The sequence below is a fragment of the Rhinoderma darwinii genome, chromosome 6 (genome assembly GCF_050947455.1).
Source record: "Rhinoderma darwinii isolate aRhiDar2 chromosome 6, aRhiDar2.hap1, whole genome shotgun sequence".
In the NCBI taxonomy this organism is placed as follows: domain Eukaryota; kingdom Metazoa; phylum Chordata; class Amphibia; order Anura; family Rhinodermatidae; genus Rhinoderma; species Rhinoderma darwinii.
Genome location: NC_134692.1, coordinates 118,877,101 through 118,904,666, shown reverse-complemented (window position 1 = coordinate 118,904,666; position 27,566 = coordinate 118,877,101). Strand labels below are relative to the sequence as shown.

The following is a 27,566-nucleotide window of genomic DNA, read 5'->3' as shown; positions in this document are numbered from 1 at the left end:
CCTTGATTTTCCAGCATCTTCCCCACCTTCTACTAAACAGTAATAGTGCCCCTCATAAGCTGCACACTATAGTAGTGCTCCTCTTAGTGCCCTCCACAGTAATAATGCAATCCAAACATTAATATTGCCATCACACAGTAGTAATGACCCCTTTTATGCCCCCCAAACAGTACTAGTCCTCTTTTGTGCCTCATATAGAAGTTACAAATCACTGAAAGGGAGATATATATTTACTTAAAATCACCAAAACAGGCCATACTTACTGAAACAAGGGCAGGTTCAAACACAAGTTCCCAGCAGGATGCAGAAAAGCCACAATGCTACATAGAGGAAGATTGTATAGGTGCAAAATGCTGATGAACATCCACTCATACCTACCAATTATGAGGGGGGTTGCTGCTTAGTATTATTATTGCACACAGATAAGGCTTCTGTATGTGTGCCAGTCGCATGTTTAAGTGTAGTGCACCATGCTGGCGCACATCCTATTAGTTAAGCCCATACTATAGGCTCAGTGGTGGATTAAGTAGACCATAGGCCCTGGGCTGTTACCCAAACTTGGGCCCCCCTTCTGCACCACCCCCTGCCACGCCGTAACTATTCTTAACACTACCTTTTTGGGCAAGCATTAACAAATGGGTGTTAAGATTCCCCTTGTCACAGGGCTGTGTCCCTACATACTGACAGTATCACACTGTGCAGGGACACATCCTCCTGACAAGTGGAATTGTCTATCAGTCCTGGACTGCAGAAAGACTTTTTGTGAAATACAAGGATTTCCTATAATAAACATGTCAGGAGAGGTCACAGATTCTCTATAAATCTAGTGACTCACAGGTGACGACGTCTCAGATTCTAGTCGTTTTTCCTTTTTTTCTTCTCCATCCGGTCCAGAGCTCATGACGACTTCTCCCGGCCATGACCTATTTCTGCAGAATTTTCCACTCAGATGTCTTCGGCTCCTCACTATTCGAACATTTCCACACCTATAAACGAAAATAAAATTATCATGGTGCCACATATTGTGCCCCTAAATATAATAGCACCAAACACTGCGCGCCTGAATATAATAATACCATACACTGCAAAACACCACATACACACAGCCCACTGTACATAGTGCCACACACAGCCCCCTGTATATATCACACATCCCCCTATAGCTAGCACCACACCCCCCGTAGAGAGCCTTACACACAGCCCCCTATAGATAGCGCCATACAGCCCCCCTGTAGAGAGCGCCACACAGCCCTCCCCCTCTTGTAAATAGCACCACAGAGCCCACTGTAAAGAGCGCAACACACATACCGCTGTGGATAGTACCACACAGTCCCCCCCTTGTGTATAGTGCTACACAGCCCTCCACCTTTGTACATAGTGTCACACAGCGCTCCCCCTTATATATAGTGTCACAAAGCGCTCCCCCCTTTGTATATAGGGCCACACAGCACTCCCCCTCTTGCATATAGGGCTACTTAGCGCTCCCCCCTTGTATATAGGGCCACATAGCCCTCCTCCTCTTGTATATAGTGCACACAGCGCTCCCCCTTTGTATATAGTGCCACACAGCGCTCCCCTGCCACCTTGTATATAGGGTCACACAGCACTCCCCCCCCTTGTATATGGGGCTACACAGCACTTTCTCCCTTGTATATAGGGCCACATAGCACTCCCCCTTGTATATAGTGCACACAGCACTCCCCCTTTGTATATAGTGCACACAGCGCTCCCCCTTTGTATATAGAGCCACACAGCACTCCCACCTTGTATACAGTGTCACAGAGCACTCCCCCCTTTGTATATAGTGTGACACAGCGCTCCCCTCCCCCTTGTATATAGGCCCACGCAGCGCTACCCTCCCCCTTGTAAATAGGGCCACCCTGCACTCCCCCTTGTATATAGTGTAACAGAGCACTTCCCCCCCCCCTCCCCTCCTTGAATATATACACAGCGCTACCCCCACCTAAGAAATGTATATATATTTTACTTACCTTGCCCCGTGGCGGCCGCTTCAGCTGGACGCATGTGAATCCTTCGGACTAGACGCATGCGCAGACCGGCGTGATGCAGTACCTCATCACGCCGGTCTGCGCAGGGACTCGTCCCAGCGCCTTATAGGCTGCAGGCCTAACGTGGCCTGCAGCCTATAATATTCATTTGTATCTGAGTCCCGAGGACTGAGATACAAATGAATGTGGCTGCCGCTAGCACCGTGGCCCCCTCCGGTGCTAGCGACGCCACAGGGCATGAGGGGGCCCGTGCGGTCATGTGCGGTTCGGGCGGCCATGTGAGAGGTTACAGTTGAACTCTATCACTATGGCAAAGCAGGGAGCGAAAGTCCTAAAGGAGGACACTATTACTATTTGAAGACACTGAAAAGATCACGTTTACTGTTTGGGTTACCAAAGGTAGCACCATTACCCTCTGTGGCACAACTCATTTCTGTGGCACAACTAATTTGTGTAATTTCTGTCACATTATGGAGCACTATCTGTTTGACAATATTATTTTGTGGACACTGTCTGTGTGGCACTTTTTTGGGCGGGTAACTATAGCTCTGACACAATTATTGCTGATTAACAGTATTTGGGTGCACACTGCAACATAGCAGGTACAGTAATAGTGGAAATTGGGGCAGCAACAGGGACGCAATTGGGGGTAGCAGCAAGGATGGCAAGTTTGTGTAGAGGGCTGGGAATAGGTCGGGAGGATGCTGCAAAATCAAGGAGCCAAAGATGTCTGTGCTGTAAATTCTGCATAGACGAGTCGTGGTCAGGAGAAAAAATCATGGCGGTTTGCGCTAGATGAAGAAGAAAGGGGAAAGTAAACGACTCCAATATGGGAAGTCACTGTATATAACTGTATTGTATTCACTTATATGGTCTGTAGAGCATCTGTGTAAGACTAGTATCTACCTACAGAGGTGTACCTAGGTTCTCCAGCACCTGGGGCAAAAATTCCGTTTGGCACCCCCCCCCCCCCAACCTCTTTCCCGACATCTCCTTCCCCCTCGCCATGTTTGTTTTCCCTACCAATCAATGACGTGTCATTTCTTTTCCACTTTTTTTTATGTAACTCGAGCATAAAAACATTTGTACATTTTACAAGCAATATAGTTCTATACACAACACCAGAACCAAGCTTATTACATATATACAGCACCAGAACAAAGCTCATTGCATATATACAGCACCAGAACAATGCTCAGTACATAAATACAGCATCAGAACCAAGGACAGTACATAAATACAGCTCCAGTACCAAGCTCTGTACATATATACAGCACCAGAGCTAAGCTCAGTACATATATACAGCACCAGAACCCAGCTCATTACATAAATACAGCTCCAGAACAAAGCTCTGTACATAAATACAGCACCAGAACAAAGCTCATTACATATAAACAGCACCAGAACAAAGCTCAGTACATAAATACAGCACCAGAACAAAGCTCAGTACATATACAGTATATATAGTACCAGAACCAAGCTTAGTACATATATACAATACCAGCACAAATACAGCTCAATTTAGTGCAACTCCTGCCATATAGGTTTGCACTAAATTGTTTTCAGCTCCCAGCATAGCCCGAACAATGGTAAGGATATGCTGGGAGTTGCTGTTTCACAAAAAAATATCATAATCATACCACCCCGCTGCAGATCATACAGTGACTACAGTACTGATTAGAGGCAGAATAAACATTTACATAAAGTGACTCACCGGTGACATCTCAGATTTTAGTTATTTTTCTCCATCCGGTCCAGACCTCTATGATGACTTCTCCCGGTCAAAGCCCATTTCTGCAGTTTGCCGCTCAGATGTCTCCAGCTTCTCACTTTTCAAACATTTCTCACCTATAAACAAAGATAAAGTTCTCATTATATCACACACTACGCCCCTAAATATAATAGCGCCATACACTGCACCTCTAATTATAATAGCACCATACACTGTGTCCCACACATACACCGTGCCCCCTGTAGATAGTGCCCACATATAGCCCCCCTGTATATAGTGCCCCACATACAGCCCCCTGTATATAGTGCCCCACATACAGCCCCTGTAGATAGTGCCCCACATACAGCCCCCCTGTATATAGTGCCCCACATATAGCCCCACTGTATATAGTGCCCCACATATAGCCCCTTGTATAGTGTCCCACATATAGCTCCCCCTATAGTGCTCCACATAGAGCCCACACCTGTATATAGCCCCCCTGTAGTTATAGCCCACCCCTGTATATAGTGCTCCACATATAGCCCACCAGCCCACCCTGTAGATAGAGCCCCCCGTAGATAAAGCCCCCCTGTGGATAAAGCCTCCCTGTAGAGAAGGCCACCCCCCCCCATATATAAAGCCACCCCCATAGATAATGCCACACACTTTTTTATTAGGATAAAAAAACAAACTATACAAAATCACCTTAATCCAGTTCCAATGCTGTCCGGTGGCAATGTAGACCTGCTCTTTTCTGCGCAGGTCCTCCTGGGGTTAAACAACGCAAGCAGCGCGATGACGTGATTGCGCTGCATGCATCTATGAAAGGCGCTGATTGGCAGGGCAGAATGACTTTCCCTGTCAATCAGCGCCTTTCAACGACGCAAGGGGCACAAAGTATCGTGCCGCTTCACTCGTAGACGGGCACGGAACGTACCCGGCCATTCATTGCTTCTAATTGTACCTGTGTCCTATAGACGCAGGTACAATTATAGTGCAGGAGGGGGTGGCACAGCTGGTTTCAGTGGCGCCGCCGACCCCTCAGAGAAGCAGCAGGCCGCCATTAGAGATGGTGCGGCCCTGGTGGCCCCCTCTAAGTTGTGCCCGGAGCACATGCCCCGCCTGCCCCCCCAGCTACTCCCCTGTCTACCTCTATATGGTGACAGTATTATTCAGTAACAGTATGGTGGTATTATTCAGTCCCTATGTGGTGGTAATATTTGGTCATTATGTGGAGGTGTTATTCAGTAACAGTATCGTGGTATTATTCAGTCACTATGTAGTGGTAATATGTGGTCATGGTGTGGCAGTATTATTCAATAACAGTACGGTAGCATTACTTAGTCACTATGTCATGGTAATATGTGGTCATAGTGTAGGGGTATTATTTGGGACTTATTTAGTCTAATATTGGTAATATTAATCTTTGTCTAGTGTGTTTTTTTCAATAACAGTATGGAGGTAATATTTATCTACTGTATGGTTACTGATATAGTGCTATTATTTGATAACTATATATGTATATTCATTTTTGTGTGGGGACAGACATATGTCTTGTGGCTTTTGCCCATAAGACCTTAGCACTGCCCCTGGAAGCGGTAGAAATCAGCGCTGTAGCTCTCTACACATGGTCTGAATGTCACAGTGTTGTTGGTACAAGTACAATATTTCAGCATTTGGGGCCCCACTTTTTAATTTTGCCCATGGACACACTTGGACTATAAAACCAGCGCCAGTTTTAGAACGTCTCCTGTTGACCCCCTTAATCTGCTGTAGGGGACGAGCTGCATCTGCATAGTAAAAGGGGACAACACTTGGATTGTCTCATCTCCATTGCAGAAAGAACAGTTGGGGGAAGTTTTCCAATCCAGCAAGCTGCCTCTCAGCCAGAGATAACACAGCCTAAGTACCTTTACTTTTCCCAAACATTGTGTTTCACATGCACTAGCACTATGGGAGTGGGCCACAAATGAAATGCTTCCTGGGACTCATGTAGAGGACATATTTTCTTTTGGATTCTATCATTTGAACAGGAAGGGATGAAAGAAGAGGAGAATATATAGTAATATAAAGTATTATCATAGTTATTACTATCATTATCCTGTAACACTATGGGCTAACATTTAACAACCTAAGTTTATTTTGAAAACTATCAAATATTACATTTTTAAAACAGCAGATGGTAAAATTCCTTTTTGATGCTTTACTGAGCAGAGAATTTGTGTCACAGAAGATTAGAGCTGACAGTTCTCATCTGATAGGAAGTTAGAGTTGAGGTCTGTGACTGTAATGCAGTTTATACTGTAATACAATTGTTAAATTCCCAGAACAGGACTGTATTCCTGCTGTAATTATTTTGTTTCTAGTGTGTCATTTGCTACATTTAAAGAGGTTGTCTGAGATTATAAAAATGGGTCTGTTTTTTTCCCCAGAAGCAGCGCTTATCCATGTGTTTTGTTTGGTATTGCAGCTCAGTCTTACTAATATGAATGGGGCTGAACTGTAATACCATACACAACCCATGGACAAGAGTGGCGCTGCTTCTGGAACAAAAGCCGACAGAAAATGACAGAAAAAACGCCATGCCTAGAGTATGATGCATTTTGAAAAAAAAACAAAACATCTGACCTCAAAAAATGCAACAAAACGACGCAAACAAAATTCTTTGTAAGTAAGCTTTCTCATATTTTACTACAGGCTTGGGGGGAAAAAAACACACGCAAAAAAAATTCCACTGAATACACGAGTAAATCTGTGTGTGGATCCAGCCTTGAGGTGCATGTATTTCTCATTTAGGGTTGTTTACCTTGATACCTATTACTACACCAAAAAAAACAAAAAACCTTCTTCCAACTAGAGGCCTATGAATGTACATTGGGAAAGCTCCCAAAGTAGACACTAAACATGTCCATCGGGCTCCATTAGCCTGGCTAAAGCCAAAAGTGTGTCCTTTTGGCCTCTGTTGGGCTGGTTTACATTGCTATACCTTTTTTTGGAAGATGGAAATGCACAATAGACTACTATGGTCAGAAGAAGCGCGACTCCCAGCGCGAACCAAGCTGTAACCTACAACTAGCTGTCCCCCCTGTAACGCTTTTATCTTTGCCAAGATGTTACAATAAAAGTTAAGAAGAATTGCAAACGGGTGAGTGCCGCATTTTCATTTCTCCTATCTACATGATATTGCAAGACCGTCTCCATTAGCATCTATATACCTGTTCCATGCTGTGAGGATTGGGAGTGGTGCCGACTTCATTCTACCGTGCCCGAATAAAAACTACAGCTCGTCTTTCCAAAAATACAAAACAAGTTGTTTTTTTAACAAATAGTTTTTTCTTTGTAAAAACAGTAAAGTATAAAAAAAAAACTACATAAATTTGGTATCACCATAATTGTATTGCGCCGCAGAATAAAGTTAAGTTGTCGTTTTTACCGCATGGTGAAAGCCTTAAAAACAAAACCCAAGAACAATGGAGGAATCTCATTTTTTTCCAATTTCAGCCTGCAAAGAATTTTATCTTCAGTTTCCTAGTACATTATATTGTACTTTAAGTAGTCTCAATAGAAATTACAACTCATCCCGCAAAAAATATTGACAGAAAAATATAAAAGTTATGGCTCTTGGAAGGTGGGGAGTGAAAAACGAAAAAGCAAAAAATGGATCATTCCTGAAAGGGTTAATTCATTTCTAATGAAAAAAACATTTATGACCACATGTGGGGTATTGCCGTACTCGGGAGATATTGCTTTACAGATGTTGGGGTGCTTTATCTCCATTATCCCTTGTGAAAATGAAACAATTCAACATTTTTGTGGACAAAATGTTGATTTTCATGGCCTAATTCTCATAGATTCTGCAAAAGACCTGTGGGGTCTAAATTCTCACTATACCACTAAATAGATTCCTTAAGGTGTGTAGTTTCTCAAATGGGATCACTTTTGGGGTGTTTCCACTGTTTTGGTCCTTCAGAGGCTTTGCAAATGCGACATGACACCTGAATACCATTCCAGCTAAATTTGAATTCCAGAAGCCAAATAGCGCTCCTTCCCTTCTAAGCCCTGCCATGTGTGTCCAAACAACAGTCTTTACAACATATGGGTTATTGCCGTAATCGGGGGAAAATTGCTATACAAATGTTGGGGTTATTTTTCTCCTTTATTCCTTGTCAAAAATTTTAATTTCTACATTTTTCGTAAAAAAAAGTCGATTTTCATTTTTATGTTCTAATTCGACTAAATTCTGCAAAAAACATCTGGGGTCAAAATGATAACTGTACACCTAGAAAAAATTCTTGAGGGGTGTAGTTTCCAAAATAGGGTCACTTTTTTGGGTTTTCCACTGTTTTGGCACCACAACACCTCTTCAAACCGGACATGATGCCTATAATATATTCTAAAAAAAAAAAAAAAGAGGCCCTGAAATCCACTAGGTCCTCCCTTGCTTTTGAGCAGGGCCAGCTCCAGGTTTATGTGGGCTCTTTGTCAACACAGACTTAGTGGGCCCCTTTGTGGTGGAACTCACGGTGGCAGTAAAGTGACACACAGCCCCCCTCCCAGTTAGTGCCACACAGCCCCCCTCCCAGGTAGTGCCACACATCCCTCCTCCAAGGTAGTGCCACACAATCACCCTTCCAGGTAGTACCACACAGCCCCCTCCCAGGTAGTGCCACACAGCCCCCCTCCCAGGTAGTGCCACACAGCTCCCCTCCCAGGTAGTATCACACAGCCCCTCCCAGGTAGTGTCACACAGCCCCCCTCCCATGTAGTGCCAGACAGCACCCCTCCCAGGTAGTGCCAGATAGCCCCCCTCCCAGGTAGTGCCAGCCAGCTCCCCTCCCAGGTAGGGCCACAAAGCCCCCCTCCCAGGTAGTGCCACACAGCCCCCCTCCCAAGTAGTGCCACACAGACCCCCTCCCAGGTAGTGCCACACAGCCCCCCTCTGCTATCCCCCCACTCCTAGAGGGTGCCACACAGACTTTGTGGCACCCTTTAGGAGTGGAATCCCCAATCAGAGCATTGTCAATGCTCTGGCTGGGGATTGCGCTTCAGGAGGATATATATATATATATATATATATGGACAGTGATGTCAGGGGCAACCCCAGAGACTTAGTCCCAGGCAGAGCACTACTAGCACTCTGCCTGGGACACTGCTCTGCTCCTGACATCACTGTCCATATATGGATAGTGATGTCTGGAGCAAAGCTGAAATCCCGGGCAGAGCACTAGTAAAGGCTCTGCTTCATACATAGACAGTGATGTCAGGGACTTCCCCAGAGACGGTCCCGGAGCAGAGCCACTTCTAGCACTCTGCCTGGGACCCCTTCTCTCGTCCTCGCATCACTGTCCATATATGGACAGTGATGTCAGGGGCAACCCCAGAGCCGGAGTCCCGGGGCAGAGAGCTACTAGCATTCTGCCTGGGAGCCTGTAGCCTAGTAAATGGCAGAGCGGGGAGATACCTCCCTGCTCTGCCATAGCATTCAATAGTATCTGAGCCCTAGGGATGCAGATTCTATTGAATGTGGCGTCACTACCGCTGTTGCAGCCATAGTGGCTGCTAGCGGGGCCACTAGGTATGGGGAGGCCCGTGACAGCAGGCGGCATGGTCCCGCCCATGCCATAGGCCCTGTAGCGGCTGATACAGCGGTAGTTATGCCGCCTCCTAGACAGGGGCTCTCTCTAGAAGCAGAATCCCTGGCAAGAGTGTCGGCAGTGCTCTGGCTGGGGATTCCACTTCTGGAGGAGCTATGAAGGCAGCTTCAGCACCTGGCGGCCGAGTGGGCCCCCCGAAGGGCAGTGGGCCCCGACGCTTGCCCGGGTTCATCCGACCCTGCTTTTGAGGCTTGTGTTTCAGTCCATTAGCACACTATATTTCTAAAAGCTGCTGAATCTGAGCAATAAATATTGAGTTGCGTTTCTCTGGTAAAACTTTCTGTTTTACAGAAAAAAATGTATTACAATGAATTTTGATAAACTAAATGAAATTTGTAAATTTAAACCTAAAGGGTTAAAAAACTTTTTGAATGCTGTTTTGAAAACTTTGAGGGGTGAAGTTTTTAAAATGGGGTGATTTAAGGGGACTTTCTATTATATAAGGCCCTCAAAGCAACTTCAGAACTGAACTGGTCCCTGAAAAAATAGCCTTTTGACATTTTCTTGAAAATCTGAGAAATTGCTGCTAAAGTCCTAAGCCTTGTAACGTCCTAGAAAAATAAAAGTACGTTCAAAAAATTATGCAAACAGAAAGTAGACATATGGGAAATGTTAACTAGTAACTATTTTGTTTGGTATTACTATCGGTTTTACAAGCAGATACATTTAAAATTAGAAAAATGCTAATTTTTGCACATTTTCTCTAAACTTTGGTGTTTTTCACATATAAATATTGAATTTATTGACCACATTTTTCACTAGCATAAAGTACAATGTGTCACGAGAAAACAATCTCAGAATCGCTTGGATATGTAAAAGCATTCCAAAGTTATTACCATATAAAGTGACACATCAAATTTTAAAAAAATCAGCTGTGTCCATAAGGCCAAAACAGGCTGTGTGAAGGGGTTAATTAATAAATAAGGTTTCTTCACTCACATTTTTAATAACTTGTACAAGTCAAAAATGAAATTAAGTGCTTCCCTGAACTGGTGCTTGACAGAGGTTGCTGGGCACAATGATGTCACTTCTTGCACCCTCAAAGTTACTGTGTGGACTTCCACAAACTAAGATTTTAAAGGGAGTCTGTCACCAGAAATTGGCCTATTAAAGCAGCACAGTAATATAGTGTAGCATCACCCGAATATAACGTTGTTTTAATTTTTCAGATGAGTGACTCTGTTGCAGCGATAATAACATTATTGTCCATATGCAAATGAGGTTTTTGGAGAAACAAGGGCATCAACGTTTCTCCAAACTGCTCTACCTTATATCCCTAGTCCGTCCCTCCCTCCCTTCCTTCTTTGATTGACAGGGCCAGGCAGTATAGAAGCTGTGATCACGGCTGGCCCCGTATTCTCCTGAGCGCGCCTGCGCCTCGGCATCTGAATCGTCGCATGTGCAGTTCAACACTGAAGTTTCACCTGCCGATTAGGCTCTATTAGGTCACACTACACTCATGCGCCGAACAGCAGCTAGATAGCCACAATTAATTGTTAGTGGTATTATTGCAGTCGAAGCGTTTAGGAACCACAGCAATTCAGCCACGAAGTGGAAGACCCCGTGAAGTTACAGAGCTCGGCCCTTGAGGCACATAGTGCATAAAAGTCTCCAACTCTCTGCTGACTCAATAACTGCAAAGATCCAAACCTCCTTTGGCATTAACATCCGCACAAAAACTGAGCACCGGGAGCTTCACAACAAGGGTTTCCATGGCTGAGCAGCTGCATACAAGCTGTCACGATCTGTGGGTATGTGGACCCACTGGGCCGTACCACTGTAGCGGGATAGCAGCTGGCCAACAGGATACCAAGTCAATGTCTATAGTCCGAATAAGGGTACCTGTGGTAATTCAGACAATAGCGATGGCAGGCTCGGATGGGACCTTGGCAGCAGGCAGACACCAGGCGTGATGTAACACAGAAAGCGTAGTATACGGCACAACACGACTCCAACTCTCTATGGCACAGGAACAAGGTAGCACGGGATACAGGATACAGGTAGTAGGTACGGGAACACTGGGAACTGGAAAACAATAAGGGACCATTTGCAAAGACTAACACGGGTAAACACAACAACACTCAGGCAATGAGGGAAAGAGCAGGGCCCTTCTTATAGTCCAGGGTGAGTATGGGCTAATTACGTATTTAATTCATGTGCGCGCAATCCATGGCTGCGGCCGTCCGGTGGTGAGTAATCCCGACGGCCCGTGTCCATGGGTGTTACACAAGCCTTACATCACCAAGCGCAATGCCAAGCATCGGATGGAGTGGTGTAAAGCCGCCGCCACTAGACTCTGGAGAAGTGGAAACGTGTTCTGTGGAGTGAGGAATCATGCTTCTCTATCTGGCAGTCTGATTGACAAGTCTGGGTTTGGTGATGCTGGGAGAACGTTACCTGCCTGACTGCATTGTGTCAACTGTAAAGTTTGGTGGAGGAGCATAATGCTATGGGGTTGTTTTTGTCAGGTGTGGGCCTAGGCCCCTTAGATCCAGTAAAGTCAAATCTTAATGCTTCAGCATACCAAGACATTTTGGACAATTGTATGCTGCCAACTTTTTGGGTACAGTTTGAGTAAGGCCCTTTTCTTTTCCGGCATGACTGAACCCCAGTGCACAAAGCAAGGTCCATAAAATCATGGTTGGGTGAGTTTGTGTAGAAGAACTCTACTGTTCCGCACAGAGATCTGACCTTAACACCATCAAAGACCTTTGGGATGCAATTGAACTGAGATTGCGAGTCAGACCATCTCATCCAACATCAGTGTCTGACCTCCCAAATGCTCTTCTGACTGAATGGGCAAAAATTCCCACAGACACACTCCAAAATCTTGTAGAAAGCCTTCCTAGAAGAGTGGAAACTATTTTAGCTGCAAAGGGAGGACCAACTTCATATTAATGCCTATGTGTTTACAATAGGATGTCATAAAAGCTCCTGTAGATGTAATGTGTAGGTGTCCCAATACTTTGGCCCATATAGTGTAAACGTATTGCGGCATTTCTAGAGTTTAGTATTCATAGCGATAGTAGATGAAACTAGGAAAGTAATCGTAGAAGACACATATCAGATACGTTTCTTAGCAACAGCTAAGTAGTGGTACAACAACATCTGTATGTGGAAATTACAAGCAGACGCTGGATTTGCCTGGGAAAGTGGCATCAATTAATTCACTGCTCATGTAGATTCCAAGCACCATGGCAGCAATACGCCACCGACCTTGGATAAAAACCCTATCTTTTCACAGCTTCAGCATGAATCTCTGCCGTCATAGACCCTGAAGTAAGGCGTTAACATTGCATGCATTATTTGTTATTTGCTTGTTTAACCATTTCCCGGTTATTATTTTATCCAGTCTATTCCTGCAGTTACCTGACTTGTGGTCGTGTTTTCAAATCCTTAATATTTATAACCTGATACACTATATGGACAAAAGTATTGGGACACCTACACATTACACCTACAGGAGCTTTTATGACATCCCATACTAAATCCATAGGCATTAATATGGAGTTGGTTCTCCCTTTGCAGTTAAAACAGCTGCCACTCTTCTGGGTTCTTTCTATAAGATTTTGGAGTGTGTTTGTGGGAATTTTTGCTCATTTATCCAGAAGAACATTTGTGAGGTCAGACACTGATGTTGGAGGAGAGGGCCTGGCTCACAGTTTCTGTTCTAATTCATCCTAAGGCTGGGTTCACACGAGCACATTAACGTCCGTAAAGGACGGACGTATTGCGGCCGGAAGTCCCGGACCGAACTCAGTGCAGGGAGCCGGGCTCCTAGCATCGTAGTAATGTACGACGCTAGGAGTCCCTGCCTCTCCGTGGAACTACTGTCCCGTACTGAAAACATGATTACAGTATGGGACAGTTGTCCTGCAGAGAGGCAGGGACTCCTAGCATCTTACATAACTATGATGCTAGGAGCCCGGCTCCCTGCACTGAGTTCGGTCCGGGACTTCCGGCTGAAATACGTCCGTCCATTACGGACGTTAATGTGCTCGTGTGAACCCAGCCTAAAGGTGTTGGATGGGGTTGAGGTCAGGGCTCTGTATGGTCCAGTCAAGTTCTTCCACATCAAACTCACCCGACCATGTCATTATGGACCTTGCTTTGTGCACTGGGGAACAGTCATGCTGGAACAGAAAAGGTTCGAACCCCAAACTGTTCCCACAAAGTTGGAAGCCAAATTTCACTAAATTATTGTATTTTATTTTATTGTGCTCCCACAATTTTGTATTTATTTCAATTCACTGATTGTGACTAAGAAGTCAAATACATTTTATTAATTAACTCAAAAACAACAGGGGTACAATCACCACTGTGAAAAACCAACTGTGCTCAGAAGTATCTTTCAAAGAAAAGTAATTAATATAATGATTAAGCTGTGAACCCTATGGACGAACACACTTATATCGATGCATGGGGTCAATGTGTTTATCGATTGTAGCCACAGCAGATCACTATCATGAACCCATTCGAGCAGCCAGAAATACCTCTAAGCACTCCAAGGCCAATATTGTATGATCTCAATAAGCTGTCACCTACACTCATTCCCCCTCTCTTCTGACCCGACGCGTTTCAATACACAGATTTCATCAAGGTTCTGTTACAGATAACATTAAGCTGACTGTCATGCCAGCGATAATTTGATTCAATTCATCAGTACATAATTTGTTTGTATATTCACAGAAGCGTGCTCGCATTTGGTATCAGCGGCACGCTTACACTGGGATTGAGAGTTTATATCAATGACACTCCTCCCCTCTCCCTGAGGCCGAGCCCTCCCATCAGCCAATCAGAGCTACGGACATCACCAGTGACGTGCGGCCATTCTAAGTCTGGCGGGCCATGTGATCCGCCCAACCTATCACCGCTGCCATGCCATCTGGGACCTCGGCGCTCAGACCGTAGCAGGGAACACCTACTCACAGCTACGCTCGTCATCGAGGGGGAGTGTCCCGTTGTCAGGGCAGTAACGACACTGTACAGAAGACTTGCGTCAGTGCATGATAAACATCATGCTGATCTCTTACTAATTCAGGTGGTTCACTGAAACAAAACATGTCATATGATAATGCACGATAACAAAATTCTGGGGTAGGAAGCTGCCATTCATATAGTATATAATAATAACATATATTGCAACTTCCGTGTATAGTGATAACATAACCCCAAATTACATAGCAGAAATTCTTGGAATCGGGTCATTTCAACCCATGCTATCCTGTAAACTATAAAGTTGCCTATATACCCCATTAATTGTCTAAAATGTGATACTTGCAGTAGCTGGAATAATAGCACAGACAATTGTGAGGATCTGCAGACTAGACAGAGAAAGAGGCCCATATACAAGGAATCATCCCCATATTGTATAGTTATGTACACACGATCTATATAAAGCATTTAAAATTTAGCTGGTCATTCAGTCCGTCTGGTTGCATACTGGCCAGTCTATAGATCCATTGTGCCTCCTTTCTCAGGATCAAATTGTCCCAGTCACCACCTCTTTTCGGTGGACGTACACATTTGATTGCCGACAAGTTCTGAGGTGGGCAGGAAGTCACCTGTGCCCACAGCAGTTCTAACATTTGAGCCCCCCTGAATGTTATTCTGGAGGAGTAGAACAAGTGTCAAATTTCTCAGTAATATTCACATAGTGGCGTATATACCATAGAGTCGGGCACATATCCGCTATGGAGCACCTGGTGAGAGGGGCAATGCACTGCTTCCCCTGATAGCCTTGACAAATGGTGGACATTATCTAAGCTAAAGTACATTTAGTACAGCAATCAATGTGGGGCATTCTAAGTTTTGCTATTGGGCCCTTTAATTTTTGTGTTCGTCCCTGTTCCCATAATCTACGTTCTCCTTCCTTGTCTTGTACCAAATGTTATAAAGTTGGAATGGGCAGTTTTCATTAAAGGGGTATTCCTATCATACAATGTTATAACATATCGCTAGGATTTGCCATAACATTATAATTGGTGGGGATCTGACCTCTAGGACACCCGCCGATGTATGAGAACGATCACATTATTGAATAGAGGGGCCCTACTTTTGTGCTGAGATATAGTCAGATGAAGTTACAGGCCCAAAGCCTGACGCTGCAAATTACATACATCAGTTTTTTGCTACTGTATCAAAGTATCTGATTTTTATAGACTCAACAGAAATGTGAGGGCATAATTTTGCCATATCCAGTCCACAGATGCTTGGCGACCCTGGTTGGCACAGTATAGCAGGACTAGTTTGGTCTCCTATTTGCATTTATATCAGAGCACTGTATGGCACTACATTATTATATGAGCACTGTATGGCACTAAACATTAATGTCATATCCCATCTGCTGGGACTCCTACCGATCATGGGTTGTATCCGGTATTACAGCTCAGTCCCATTCAAGTGAAGTTGCAATCTAAGGCCTCCCATACACGAGCGTGTTCGGTCCGTGATATACAGTCCATATGTCGGCCGCATTTCCCGGACCGAACACACTGCAGGCAGCCGGGCTCCTAGCATCAAAGTTATCTATGACACTAGGTGTCACTGCCTCGCTGCGGGACTACTGTCCCGTACTGCAATCATGTTTTCAGTACGGGGCAGTACATCCGCGGGAGGCAGGGACTCCTAGCGTCATAGATAACTAGGATACTAGGAGCCCGGCTGCCTGCAGTCTGTTCGGTCCCGGAAATGCGGCCGACATACGGACTGTGTATCACGGACCAAACACGCTCGTGTGTGAGGCTCCTAAGGGATTTGCCATCAAAGTTTTGGCCCACACAACCTTATAAATGAGTACAACATAACAGCTAAATGGGGGCATATGCGGTCTCAGTGCCCAGGGTAGCATTACAATTCTTGCAATTATGGGGTAAAATTGACAAGCTCCCACTGTGTAGTTATGGCCTCTTGTCTTCATTCTGATGTGGCATTTTTTTGTGTTGCAAATATAAATGCGGAAAAACTAAGATAATAATTTCGTCACCAGTATGTTGGCTATGGACTCTTGACCCCAACTAAACAGTAGTGTGATGTCAGATGTGATGGGGGCAGAATTTGGTCATATGCAGGTTTTTCCCCCATTATATGTTATATTTCCCATGTTTCTGCCTCATGCAGGACTAGACAAATCCCAGAAGCCAGGTAGCCCATGCACCTAGAAATTTGCCACTGGTTCTTAAAATCTACAGTACTCATGAGGACAGTTGCATAAATGTCTGCAACAAATCAGCCGCGTGTGAACATACCCTAAAGGCTGGTTATTCGTAGTGTTTTTAATGCATTTTTTAGGGCGGCCAGATGATACATTAAAGTCTATAGTAAAATACAGAATGCACTACACACAACTGCATTTTGATTTGTGGGGTTTTTGAGGCAATTTTGTGGTCAGTGGTGTTTTTTTTCTAAATACACAATGCTCTGGGTATGGTGTTTTTTCAGGCATTTTTCACCATAGGCTTCTCTATATGACTTAAAAACGCCATAAAAACGCATGTCACATATTAATAACGCTAGTATTTTTAGAAGCGTTTTTTGAAGCAGTTTAAAGCCAGCCAGAAACGACCGCCTTCCTAGATGAGCGCTGAGGCACCCCGGTGACTGCGTCATACAGACAACACAAACTCCGCCCACATAGAAAGAGCAGAGTTACCGCCCACTTGGCTAGTAAAGCCTTATTTACATATTTATAAAAAGCTCAATAATAAATGTCTTGGGACACAATTTTCACTATTATTATGAGTGTGACGGCGCCCATTAGATCAGCTAGGGGATTACTAAACTAGTGACAGATCCTCAGGACCGCAGCGCTGCGAACCACTGAGCCGCGACCCGCCTACAATATCACTTCTTCTACATTGAACATGCTCTGATTTTCGTGTGTAAAATGTTCCGCAGCTTGTGGATGAGATGTGTTAAATTGCATTTACATAAGGCGATTGTGACCTCAAAAATAGAAATTTTTTTGGACAGATTTTTTTCGCGTTTCTTTACCGCGCGGCCAAACAGGTGTCATGTAAATGCACCCTAAAAACCTCAGCCACTTGACTGTATTGTAGTACACTGCAGATTTTACAGGTGCAAATCCAGAAAAAATCTGTTGGAAATCTGACCCTCGCAAATTGACGCTTACAGTACCCATGAGTGCCAGCCCGAATATTCTCATTAGTGCCAGCCAGAGTTCCCCACAAATGCCAAGTACCACTATAAGTGCCAACCACAGTGCCTCCAGAAGAGACAGCAAGTGCAAGTCAAAGAGTTCCCATAAGTGCCAGAAACTATTTCTTCATTAGTGCCAGTTAAAGTGCCCCCACAAATGCCACCAGACATGACTCTCATAGATTATACATGTACACAGCATATCATATGTAACTGTAGCATTTGCTGCGCTGGCACTTGGCACACGTGCTATTACAGAGGCGTTGACTGATCATTCTCTACAATGCAACGTCCCGGAGTCTCTGTGCGAGCCTATCCGCCAGGTGTCGCTTTATCATCATGCCAACGTCCCTAGCGAGCGCCACCCAGCGGACAACTAAATATCGCTGAGCTACCAGACAACCCAAGGCAAGAGAACAGGGGGCGGAATCATCTTACGACAGCCAATCACAGAGACAGCGCCCGAGAAGGAAACGGATCTGTATCTGATAACCAATCACAGGACGTGAGTCGAGGAAGAGGGGTGGAGCCTCTGCCGACAGCCCCGGAGCGAGCAGTTCACACAGTGATCCAGAGCCGCCTCCTCAGGAAGCAGGAACCGAAACAACTACTCCCGCCTCGGCCTCCTCCTCCAGTTCCCGCTCCCTGTAGCCTCGTCCTCTGCTGCTGGCCATGCCGGCGAGGGGAAGGTAATGAGCCGCAGAGCCCCGGGGACTCGGCTGAACAGCAGCAGCAGCAAGCAGTACCAGCGGAGCTGGAATGACTGGCAACCCAGGTCAGTTGGCGGCCTAGGCCTAGCGCTGCTCGTGGGGCGGAGGGGGACAGCACATGACTGTCCGGGTACCGAGAGCCTGAATTGTGTATGACAAGCGCCCGGGTTACATAGCAGACACCGGGGACTTATCTGAGGCCTACACTGCCCGGGGACAGCCTGACTGCTCACACATCCACCCAGCACTGCGCCCCTACTACCAGGGACCCCTCATGTCTCCTGACTGCCCCCTCATCACCAGAGCTGTGTGCCATCTAGGCCGGTGCCAGGGCAGCACACATGTAGTACATTGCTTTCAGTATTTGGCACAATGTTGGGTGAATCTGCAGACTGTCTCAATCAGCCAAGTAAGCAAGTCATGTGTGTGGTAGGAGCAGGAGCCACTGGCGCCGCTTATCTTGTAGGAAACAATCAAATTGATTAAAGCCCATTCTGTGTGATCTGTTTCTCCTCGTAGTTGCGGCGCTGTCAGTCCCAGACACGAGATTGTCAACTGTAATCCTATAAATTATAAATCCGGACACCCAGCGCCCACCCCTGAAGAGGAGCGGCTCATAGAGGGAGGTGCTGGGTACCCCGGTGTAAGCGCTTCTCTCAAAGTGACCTACTCCACTGCAGCGACTGCCCCTCTGTGTACAGCGATTGCTTCGTGGTCGCTTACCATCTCTTTTCTTGTTGGGAACCAGTAAGGTTGGATTGTAACATGTCCGATATGTGTCAGTGAATGAGAAATTTCCTTTCACTTTTTTTTTTTTTTTAGATACAGGTGGCATTAGCAATGAAGATAAACAATAAATCTTATCCCTGGTCTCTTCCTTCATTTACTCTGTCCAATTATAGTTACGATCACCCTGAAATCAGTTTGGACCGATAATTTGCCCCCTATTCATATATCCTAGTTGGGCTTATTAGACCTTATAATAGGAGGCCGCAATGTTCAGGACCCCCTCTATGAGCCAGAGCTGACACATTGAGCTGCGTGTAACACTATACCCGGTGCCAGGAGCACCCCCAATCTGAAAGGTGGTGTTTGATGCCCTGCTTGGCAGTATCACTAAAGCCGGCCATACGCATTAGATGTACATAAGCCCAACCTGCTGATTTTTGGCTGGACTGAACGACCGTCTGTCTAATGTGTATGACGGCGTCCCGACTCTACCCTGAAAGCAGATGTCAGGAGAGAGGGGTCGGGTATTTTGGATTCCAACGTGCCCGATCCTTTTGTTGGGTATTAGATGAGGAGTCTGGCAGCGGCTTTATCCCTGAGAACACATGCACGTTCAGGTGAGCTGAGTCTTCCTGTGAATGGGGGAGTCGGGACGTATCGCTGTTGGCCGCATGACTGTTCAGCTGACAGCTATCGAAAATGTATGGCCAGCCTTAGGGTTATATTCACATGCGGCAGATTTGTTGCAGGAATGTCTTCAACGATTCTGCCCTGTGTGAATATAAACTTACTGTCTATACTGGAAAGGAAGTATTGAGACCAAGTCATGTATCTGCATTCTGACACTTCTCTGGATTGGAGTATTATTTAAATGTCGTATTCCTCTTTCAGACAATAAGGCTTGTATAATGAAAAGTTATAGAATTTTCTATCATACTTGGTCTATCAGTTCCTCATGGTGTCCAAGATCTCTGTTTGCAGTCATTGAAAAGCTGATCACTGTACTGTAAGGCCCCATTACACAGCCGTGCCCATAATCACTGGGTTTGATTACGGGCATGGCTGGCCGTGGACAGTCGTTCGCATTTGCGGCCCGTGCTCCCGTACAAAGTATGGGAGCGCAGCCCGTAAAAAGCAACAGATAGGACGTGTCCTTTTTTTTTTTTTTTTTTTTTTTTTTTTTTTTTTTGCGGTACACTTCTACGGCCTGGGCACCTTCCCGTAAATAAATGGGAAGGTGTCCATGGACAATCGCAGTGAATGGGGCTGTAATTGCGGTCCACAATTACGGAAGGCTTTTACGGTCGTGTGCATGTGGCCTTAGGATGGGCTCACGTGGTGCATTTTTATTGTGTTCCTGGGTGAGTTCACACGGAGTTTGTTGCAGGAGGAAAATCTGCCTCAAAATTCCGTTTGTAATTTTGAGGCAGATTTTCCTCTGCCAGCACGCAGATTTTCGCTGCATTTTTCACCCGCGGCCATTGAGGGCCACCGGCATAAAATGCAGCGAAATACACTTTCTCTGCCTCACAGCCCCGGAGCGAGCAGTTCACACAGTGATCCAGAGCCGCCTCCTCAGGAAGCAGGAACCGAAACAACTACTCCCGCCTCGGCCTCCTCCTCCAGTTCCCGCTCCCTGTAGCCTCGTCCTCTGCTGCTGGCCATGCCGGCGAGGGGAAGGTAATGAGCCGCAGAGCCCCGGGGACTCGGCTGAACAGCAGCAGCAGCAAGCAGTACCAGCGGAGCTGGAATGACTGGCAACCCAGGTCAGTTGGCGGCCTAGGCCTAGCGCTGCTCGTGGGGCGGAGGGGGACAGCACATGACTGTCCGGGTACCGAGAGCCTGAATTGTGTATGACAAGCGCCCGGGTTACATAGCAGACACCGGGGACTTATCTGAGGCCTACACTGCCCGGGGACAGCCTGACTGCTCACACATCCACCCAGCACTGCGCCCCTACTACCAGGGACCCCTCATGTCTCCTGACTGCCCCCTCATCACCAGAGCTGTGTGCCATCTAGGCCGGTGCCAGGGCAGCACACATGTAGTACATTGCTTTCAGTATTTGGCACAATGTTGGGTGAATCTGCAGACTGTCTCAATCAGCCAAGTAAGCAAGTCATGTGTGTGGTAGGAGCAGGAGCCACTGGCGCCGCTTATCTTGTAGGAAACAATCAAATTGATTAAAGCCCATTCTGTGTGATCTGTTTCTCCTCGTAGTTGCGGCGCTGTCAGTCCCAGACACGAGATTGTCAACTGTAATCCTATAAATTATAAATCCGGACACCCAGCGCCCACCCCTGAAGAGGAGCGGCTCATAGAGGGAGGTGCTGGGTACCCCGGTGTAAGCGCTTCTCTCAAAGTGACCTACTCCACTGCAGCGACTGCCCCTCTGTGTACAGCGATTGCTTCGTGGTCGCTTACCATCTCTTTTCTTGTTGGGAACCAGTAAGGTTGGATTGTAACATGTCCGATATGTGTCAGTGAATGAGAAATTTCCTTTCACTTTTTTTTTTTTTTTAGATACAGGTGGCATTAGCAATGAAGATAAACAATAAATCTTATCCCTGGTCTCTTCCTTCATTTACTCTGTCCAATTATAGTTACGATCACCCTGAAATCAGTTTGGACCGATAATTTGCCCCCTATTCATATATCCTAGTTGGGCTTATTAGACCTTATAATAGGAGGCCGCAATGTTCAGGACCCCCTCTATGAGCCAGAGCTGACACATTGAGCTGCGTGTAACACTATACCCGGTGCCAGGAGCACCCCCAATCTGAAAGGTGGTGTTTGATGCCCTGCTTGGCAGTATCACTAAAGCCGGCCATACGCATTAGATGTACATAAGCCCAACCTGCTGATTTTTGGCTGGACTGAACGACCGTCTGTCTAATGTGTATGACGGCGTCCCGACTCTACCCTGAAAGCAGATGTCAGGAGAGAGGGGTCGGGTATTTTGGATTCCAACGTGCCCGATCCTTTTGTTGGGTATTAGATGAGGAGTCTGGCAGCGGCTTTATCCCTGAGAACACATGCACGTTCAGGTGAGCTGAGTCTTCCTGTGAATGGGGGAGTCGGGACGTATCGCTGTTGGCCGCATGACTGTTCAGCTGACAGCTATCGAAAATGTATGGCCAGCCTTAGGGTTATATTCACATGCGGCAGATTTGTTGCAGGAATGTCTTCAACGATTCTGCCCTGTGTGAATATAAACTTACTGTCTATACTGGAAAGGAAGTATTGAGACCAAGTCATGTATCTGCATTCTGACACTTCTCTGGATTGGAGTATTATTTAAATGTCGTATTCCTCTTTCAGACAATAAGGCTTGTATAATGAAAAGTTATAGAATTTTCTATCATACTTGGTCTATCAGTTCCTCATGGTGTCCAAGATCTCTGTTTGCAGTCATTGAAAAGCTGATCACTGTACTGTAAGGCCCCATTACACAGCCGTGCCCATAATCACTGGGTTTGATTACGGGCATGGCTGGCCGTGGACAGTCGTTCGCATTTGCGGCCCGTGCTCCCGTACAAAGTATGGGAGCGCAGCCCGTAAAAAGCAACAGATAGGACGTGTCCTTTTTTTTTTTTTTTTTTTTTTTTTTTTTTTTGCGGTACACTTCTACGGCCTGGGCACCTTCCCGTAAATAAATGGGAAGGTGTCCATGGACAATCGCAGTGAATGGGGCTGTAATTGCGGTCCACAATTACGGAAGGCTTTTACGGTCGTGTGCATGTGGCCTTAGGATGGGCTCACGTGGTGCATTTTTATTGTGTTCCTGGGTGAGTTCACACGGAGTTTGTTGCAGGAGGAAAATCTGCCTCAAAATTCCGTTTGTAATTTTGAGGCAGATTTTCCTCTGCCAGCACGCAGATTTTCGCTGCATTTTTCACCCGCGGCCATTGAGGGCCACCGGCATAAAATGCAGCGAAATACACTTTCTCTGCCTCACATTGATGTCAGAGGTTTAAATACCTGAAGATAGGGCATGTCCCTTTTCCCCGCGTGACGGTTTTTCCGCTCGCGGGAAAAAAAACGCCTCCGCCTCCCATTGAAATTAATGGGAGGCATTTTCCGTGTCAAAAACTGGCCCTTAGCGTGCGGTTTTGTTTTGGTAGATAAATGTCCATGTCTCTCTCTGGGAGTTCTTCAACCAAAACAAAAAAATGCATGACAAAAACGCGATAGAAACTCACCATGTGAACCTGGCCTTACAGCTCTCATTCAAATACAAGCAGAGATCCTGGAAACATGGGATTGAAAAACAATAGAGATTTACTAAGCTAAATGCGCTAGGATTCTGGCTTAATTTGGGCCAAAAAACTGGCGTACGTGCCTTGCGTGATGTTTATCATGTGTTTTACACCCTTTGTGCCTCACTGGGCCCCCTTGTAAATTGTCTAGACAAGGGGGCCCTTGTGCTAAAATTTTGACACACACAATTGGTGTATAGTTGGCCAACCAAAGGTGGCGTAAAGAAGAGAAGTGTCTAGCAAGATGCGCCAAATCTATCACAGTGTGCGCATGTTCTGCCTGCTTGGTCTAGTTTTATACTGTCAGACAGTGTTATATAATGAATACGCATTATTTGCTGAAATGGAAAGCCCCTTTAAATTCCTATTTTGGTCACTGTTGCATAGTCCTTATCACACACACCCTGAGATATAAGCTATGAAAATTTGCCTCGTGTGTGAGACCATGACTGCTCCAGGCTGTTTGAACAGTGTCAGGCTAGGTATGGATGTGCCCCATTGAAAGGGGGAATGTCCAGTTATTAATGTATTTATAAATCTCCAGGAGGGATAACAGAGGAGCGGCACAATGCAGAAGAAAAGATACTCCAGACCCACAGCCGAGTGCAAGTTGGGAGGGCTGGCTGTGGGCTAATAGAGCTCAGCCGACGAAGTCTAAAGTGTTTGGGCGGCTTTACCCCTTATTAGGTAATAACGGGCATTGGTCCCAGTGAACAGAATTCAGTGCTGTCCACGGTCTGGATAGAGGAGGAGGACTGTTATCTTTGTTGGCACATCGCCTCTCTACATTCATTGCATGCAAGTGCTGGGGAGAGCATCCACATGAAATTTCTGTTCCCGGTGTTTACCCTTCCGTGTTAGTTAATCGCTCACACTCCTAAAATCAATGATTTGGTTAATAGGATTTATTAAGGGAATTGCTATTCCTTAAAAAACTTGCCCACTCTTCATAACCCCTTTTTAGTAGGGTGTCCCGCTATTGGGACCTGAGTGATCAGCTGTAAACTGTAGGGTTACCTATCAGCATGTGTTCAATTCTCCGGCACTGCCACCGCATGTGAGATGTTACACATTTCCTATTGAAAACTGTGTGCTGTTTGTGTAAGGGTGCAGTCACACACGGCAGACTTTGTTGCAGAAATTTCTTCCCCTAGAACTTGCAGAAATCCATGTAACTGTTGCAGAAACAACCACATTCATATGAATGGAAGTGATTTTCAGTCATAGAATCTTCTGCAACAAAAGGCCGCGTGTGACTGAACCTATTGGTAAGTTGACATATAGCGTAAATACTGTGGATTTTCTGCGACGTATTTAGTTGCGGAAAAACCGTAGCACAATAAAGTAGCAGCAAAGTGGATGAAATTTGAACAATAAGCAGGGAAAATGCTGAGAATTTGACGTGCGGTGCATTTTTCTAATCCGCAGCGTGTCAATTGTATTTGCGTTATCGCTGCTTTTTTCTTGTTGCGATTTTTGCGGCGGAAATGTCGCATCTGACAGGCTGCTGCGGTCACATGGGATGAAATGGCATCACACGAGGCCAGGCTACTTGATGGCAGAGGGACGTGTCGCAATAGCTGCGGGTAAGTAAAAAACTTTTTTTACCTGTAGTTTTTTGGCCGGATTTCACTGCAGCCACCAGGGCGGATTACATGTGCTTTTACACAGTGTATCCGCCCTGTCTAAACATACCCTAATGGTACCCACACACAGCGTATTTTCTGCAGCGTTTTTTGGCGCTGATTTTGACAGATTTTTTAGCAGCATGTTCTATCTCGCCATGATTCCGCCTCTGACCTCCTATTGAAATGGGAGGTGCAGAAAGAGGTTTTTGGCGGCGTTTTTCCCTGAAGGAAATTTGAGGCAGATTATTTTTCTGCTTGTAAACTCCTCCGTGTGAACTAGGCCTTACTGTGGATTTTATCCCTTCTACATGGAAAGTGAATATCCAGATCAGAATGAGCATGCTCTCATTCACGTGCAGCTGAACATGTTCTGAAAGGACCCAGTTAGAGCCGATCTGACATTTTAGTGGCCTAGCAATAAAAACAATTGGGATCCATATAAAACAAGCCAGGAAGTTAGGTGCCGATAACTACCTGTCTCTTGGTGGTTTGTGCGACCTTGATGTATCAAGTTCAGTGTTTCTGGAACCTGGTCTGGTTTTTCAGAAGACTGCAGCAACAAGGGCTGTTCCTTTTTAGACCTTATTCACACGTTCAGGATGTGTCATGGGTTTCTACAGCATTGTTCTGCCATCTCCTCTTATTTACAACTTTCTTATTGAAACAATTCCGCCAAAATGCTAGAACCGGCTTTTTTCTAGGTACGATTCGGTACTGTTAGCTTTTCACCTTTTAGTGTTTTTCTGTGGACTGAGGTGTGTGTGTGTGTGTGTGTGTGTGTGTGTGTCCACATCCGCGTCATATCTGTTTGCAATATTTGACTTATACTGTATTTACCCAATGCCCTATTTATTGTCATGTCTTTATATTAAGTTCAGTTTTAGTTAATATGTACATTTTCAGATTCAAATGTTTTGTTTTTTTTTTCAGCTTCTGAAATGGTTTCACTCTGCTCTATAAGGCTCTATTCACATCTGTGTTTGGGGTCCCGTTCTGACGTTCCGTCAGAGGTTTCAGTTTCCATCAACATTGATTTCAATGGTGACGGAACCAGTGCCCGTGGTTTCCGTTTCTCTTTTGTGCACCGGAGACGTTGTTTTGCCAGAAGCAATAGCGTAGTCGACTACGCTATTGCTCTGTTACCATTGAAATCGTGATGGAAACGGAAACCTCTGGTTTTGTGTCTGCTCAGGGTTCCGTACTGACGGAAACCTCAGACGGAACGTCCGAACGGGACCCCAACGCAGGTGTGAACAGAGCCTAAAGCGTACACTTTAAAGTGTAACTAAAGCTCTTGATATGTCATAGTGACATGTTAGAAGCTTTGATCGGTGGGAGTCCGAGCACTGAGACTACTGCCGATTGCTAAAACGAAGTGGCCGAAGCGCTCAGGTGTGCACTGTGCCACCTCGTTTCTGATCGGCTTTCCTCGAAGCGGTGTACGGGCTCAATAGAAAGTCTGAGTCCGTACACCGCTTCAAGGAAATCCAATCAGAAAAGAAGCGGCTCAGTGCTTAGCGATAAATGGGGGGTCTCAGTGCTCAGATGCCCACCGATCAAAGCTACTGACCTGTCCCCATGATAAGTGGTTGTTTTGATATTCCTGCAATATAAATGGTGAAAGATTGCTGATAACCTTATTTCCCATAGGGAAACATTAGGGCAGATTTATTATTCCTATCTCAAACTAAGTCAGATTAAAATTCAGCACGCAGAAACTCTGCCGAATTGATCACAGTTGCGCACGCTGTATGATATATTTGGTGTCTTGATGGACATGTTAGATGCTTCTCTCTAACTTACGCCACCTCTTGGTTGGCTGACTTTAGGGCAGTATTTTGTGCCAAAATTATGGCGCGCGTCTTTACTAATCTTGGCGCATTTTAGAACTCCACTTGGCTACTCAACTTTTCTGGACACTTTTGAAGTGTCTAGTGAGGTGCAAAACGTGTCTAGAACATGTAACCGATCTGGATTGTATGCACTTTTTTTTTTTAGCACCATTTACGCCAGAATTCTGACTTTTTTGTCGTAGTAAATCTACCCCATTATGTTTGTTGTAATGCTGCGGCTGACCAAAAGTCAGTTTGGCGCTAGCCTAATACTTTGCCAGATTCACTTCTACACCAATGCTTCTCCGATTGTGTGGTGAGGCAGCCCTCAATTCTTGGTGAGATGCAGCTAGGACAGAAGTGATCATAAGGTACTGGTCTTCCTCTGGTTTGCAGCAATCTCTGATGAAACTACATAATTGACTCCTCTTTTTGTAATGTTATACTGAGTTTGAGAGGGAAAACGAGTTTGCTGCTGGTGAAGCGCAGATGTTCAGGCTTAGTTACGATGTGGATGATGATTTACCTAACCCAAAAAAATGGGTTGATCTAAAGAGCGATATGCTATGCTTCTAGTAATGCTTGCCTCCTACAATTCAGATATAATTCACTGTGGACCAATGCATGGTGTATGAGATTGACCGTCAGAAAACAAAGGGGAAATCTACAGGGAAACCCCACCAAAAAAAAGTGCCACAACCTAACCTCGTTTCTCAACCACACTCTGTGAATAGGATTTCTGAAATCTCGTTGACTACAGTGTAACATGTGGCCACTGTGCCAATATACACAGCAAGGACCACACGTGGCATATTGTCTGCCAATCCTATAGTAATTCATTACCAGCTAGTGTTGAGTTTCAAAGTAATCCCCTTTT

General features: G+C 45.5%; 1 protein-coding gene across 1 annotated transcript in view; it reads left to right on the top strand.

Moving 5' to 3' along the window:
* Positions 1-20,506: 20,506 nt before the first annotated feature.
* Positions 20,507-27,566, top strand: part of SMG1 (SMG1 nonsense mediated mRNA decay associated PI3K related kinase) — a 70,884-nt gene continuing 63,824 nt past the window's right edge. The window contains exon 1 of the mRNA XM_075830175.1: positions 20,507-20,736. Coding sequence (XP_075686290.1) covers positions 20,654-20,736 — 83 coding nt within the window. The 5' untranslated portion in view covers positions 20,507-20,653. The remainder of the gene's footprint in view (positions 20,737-27,566) is intronic.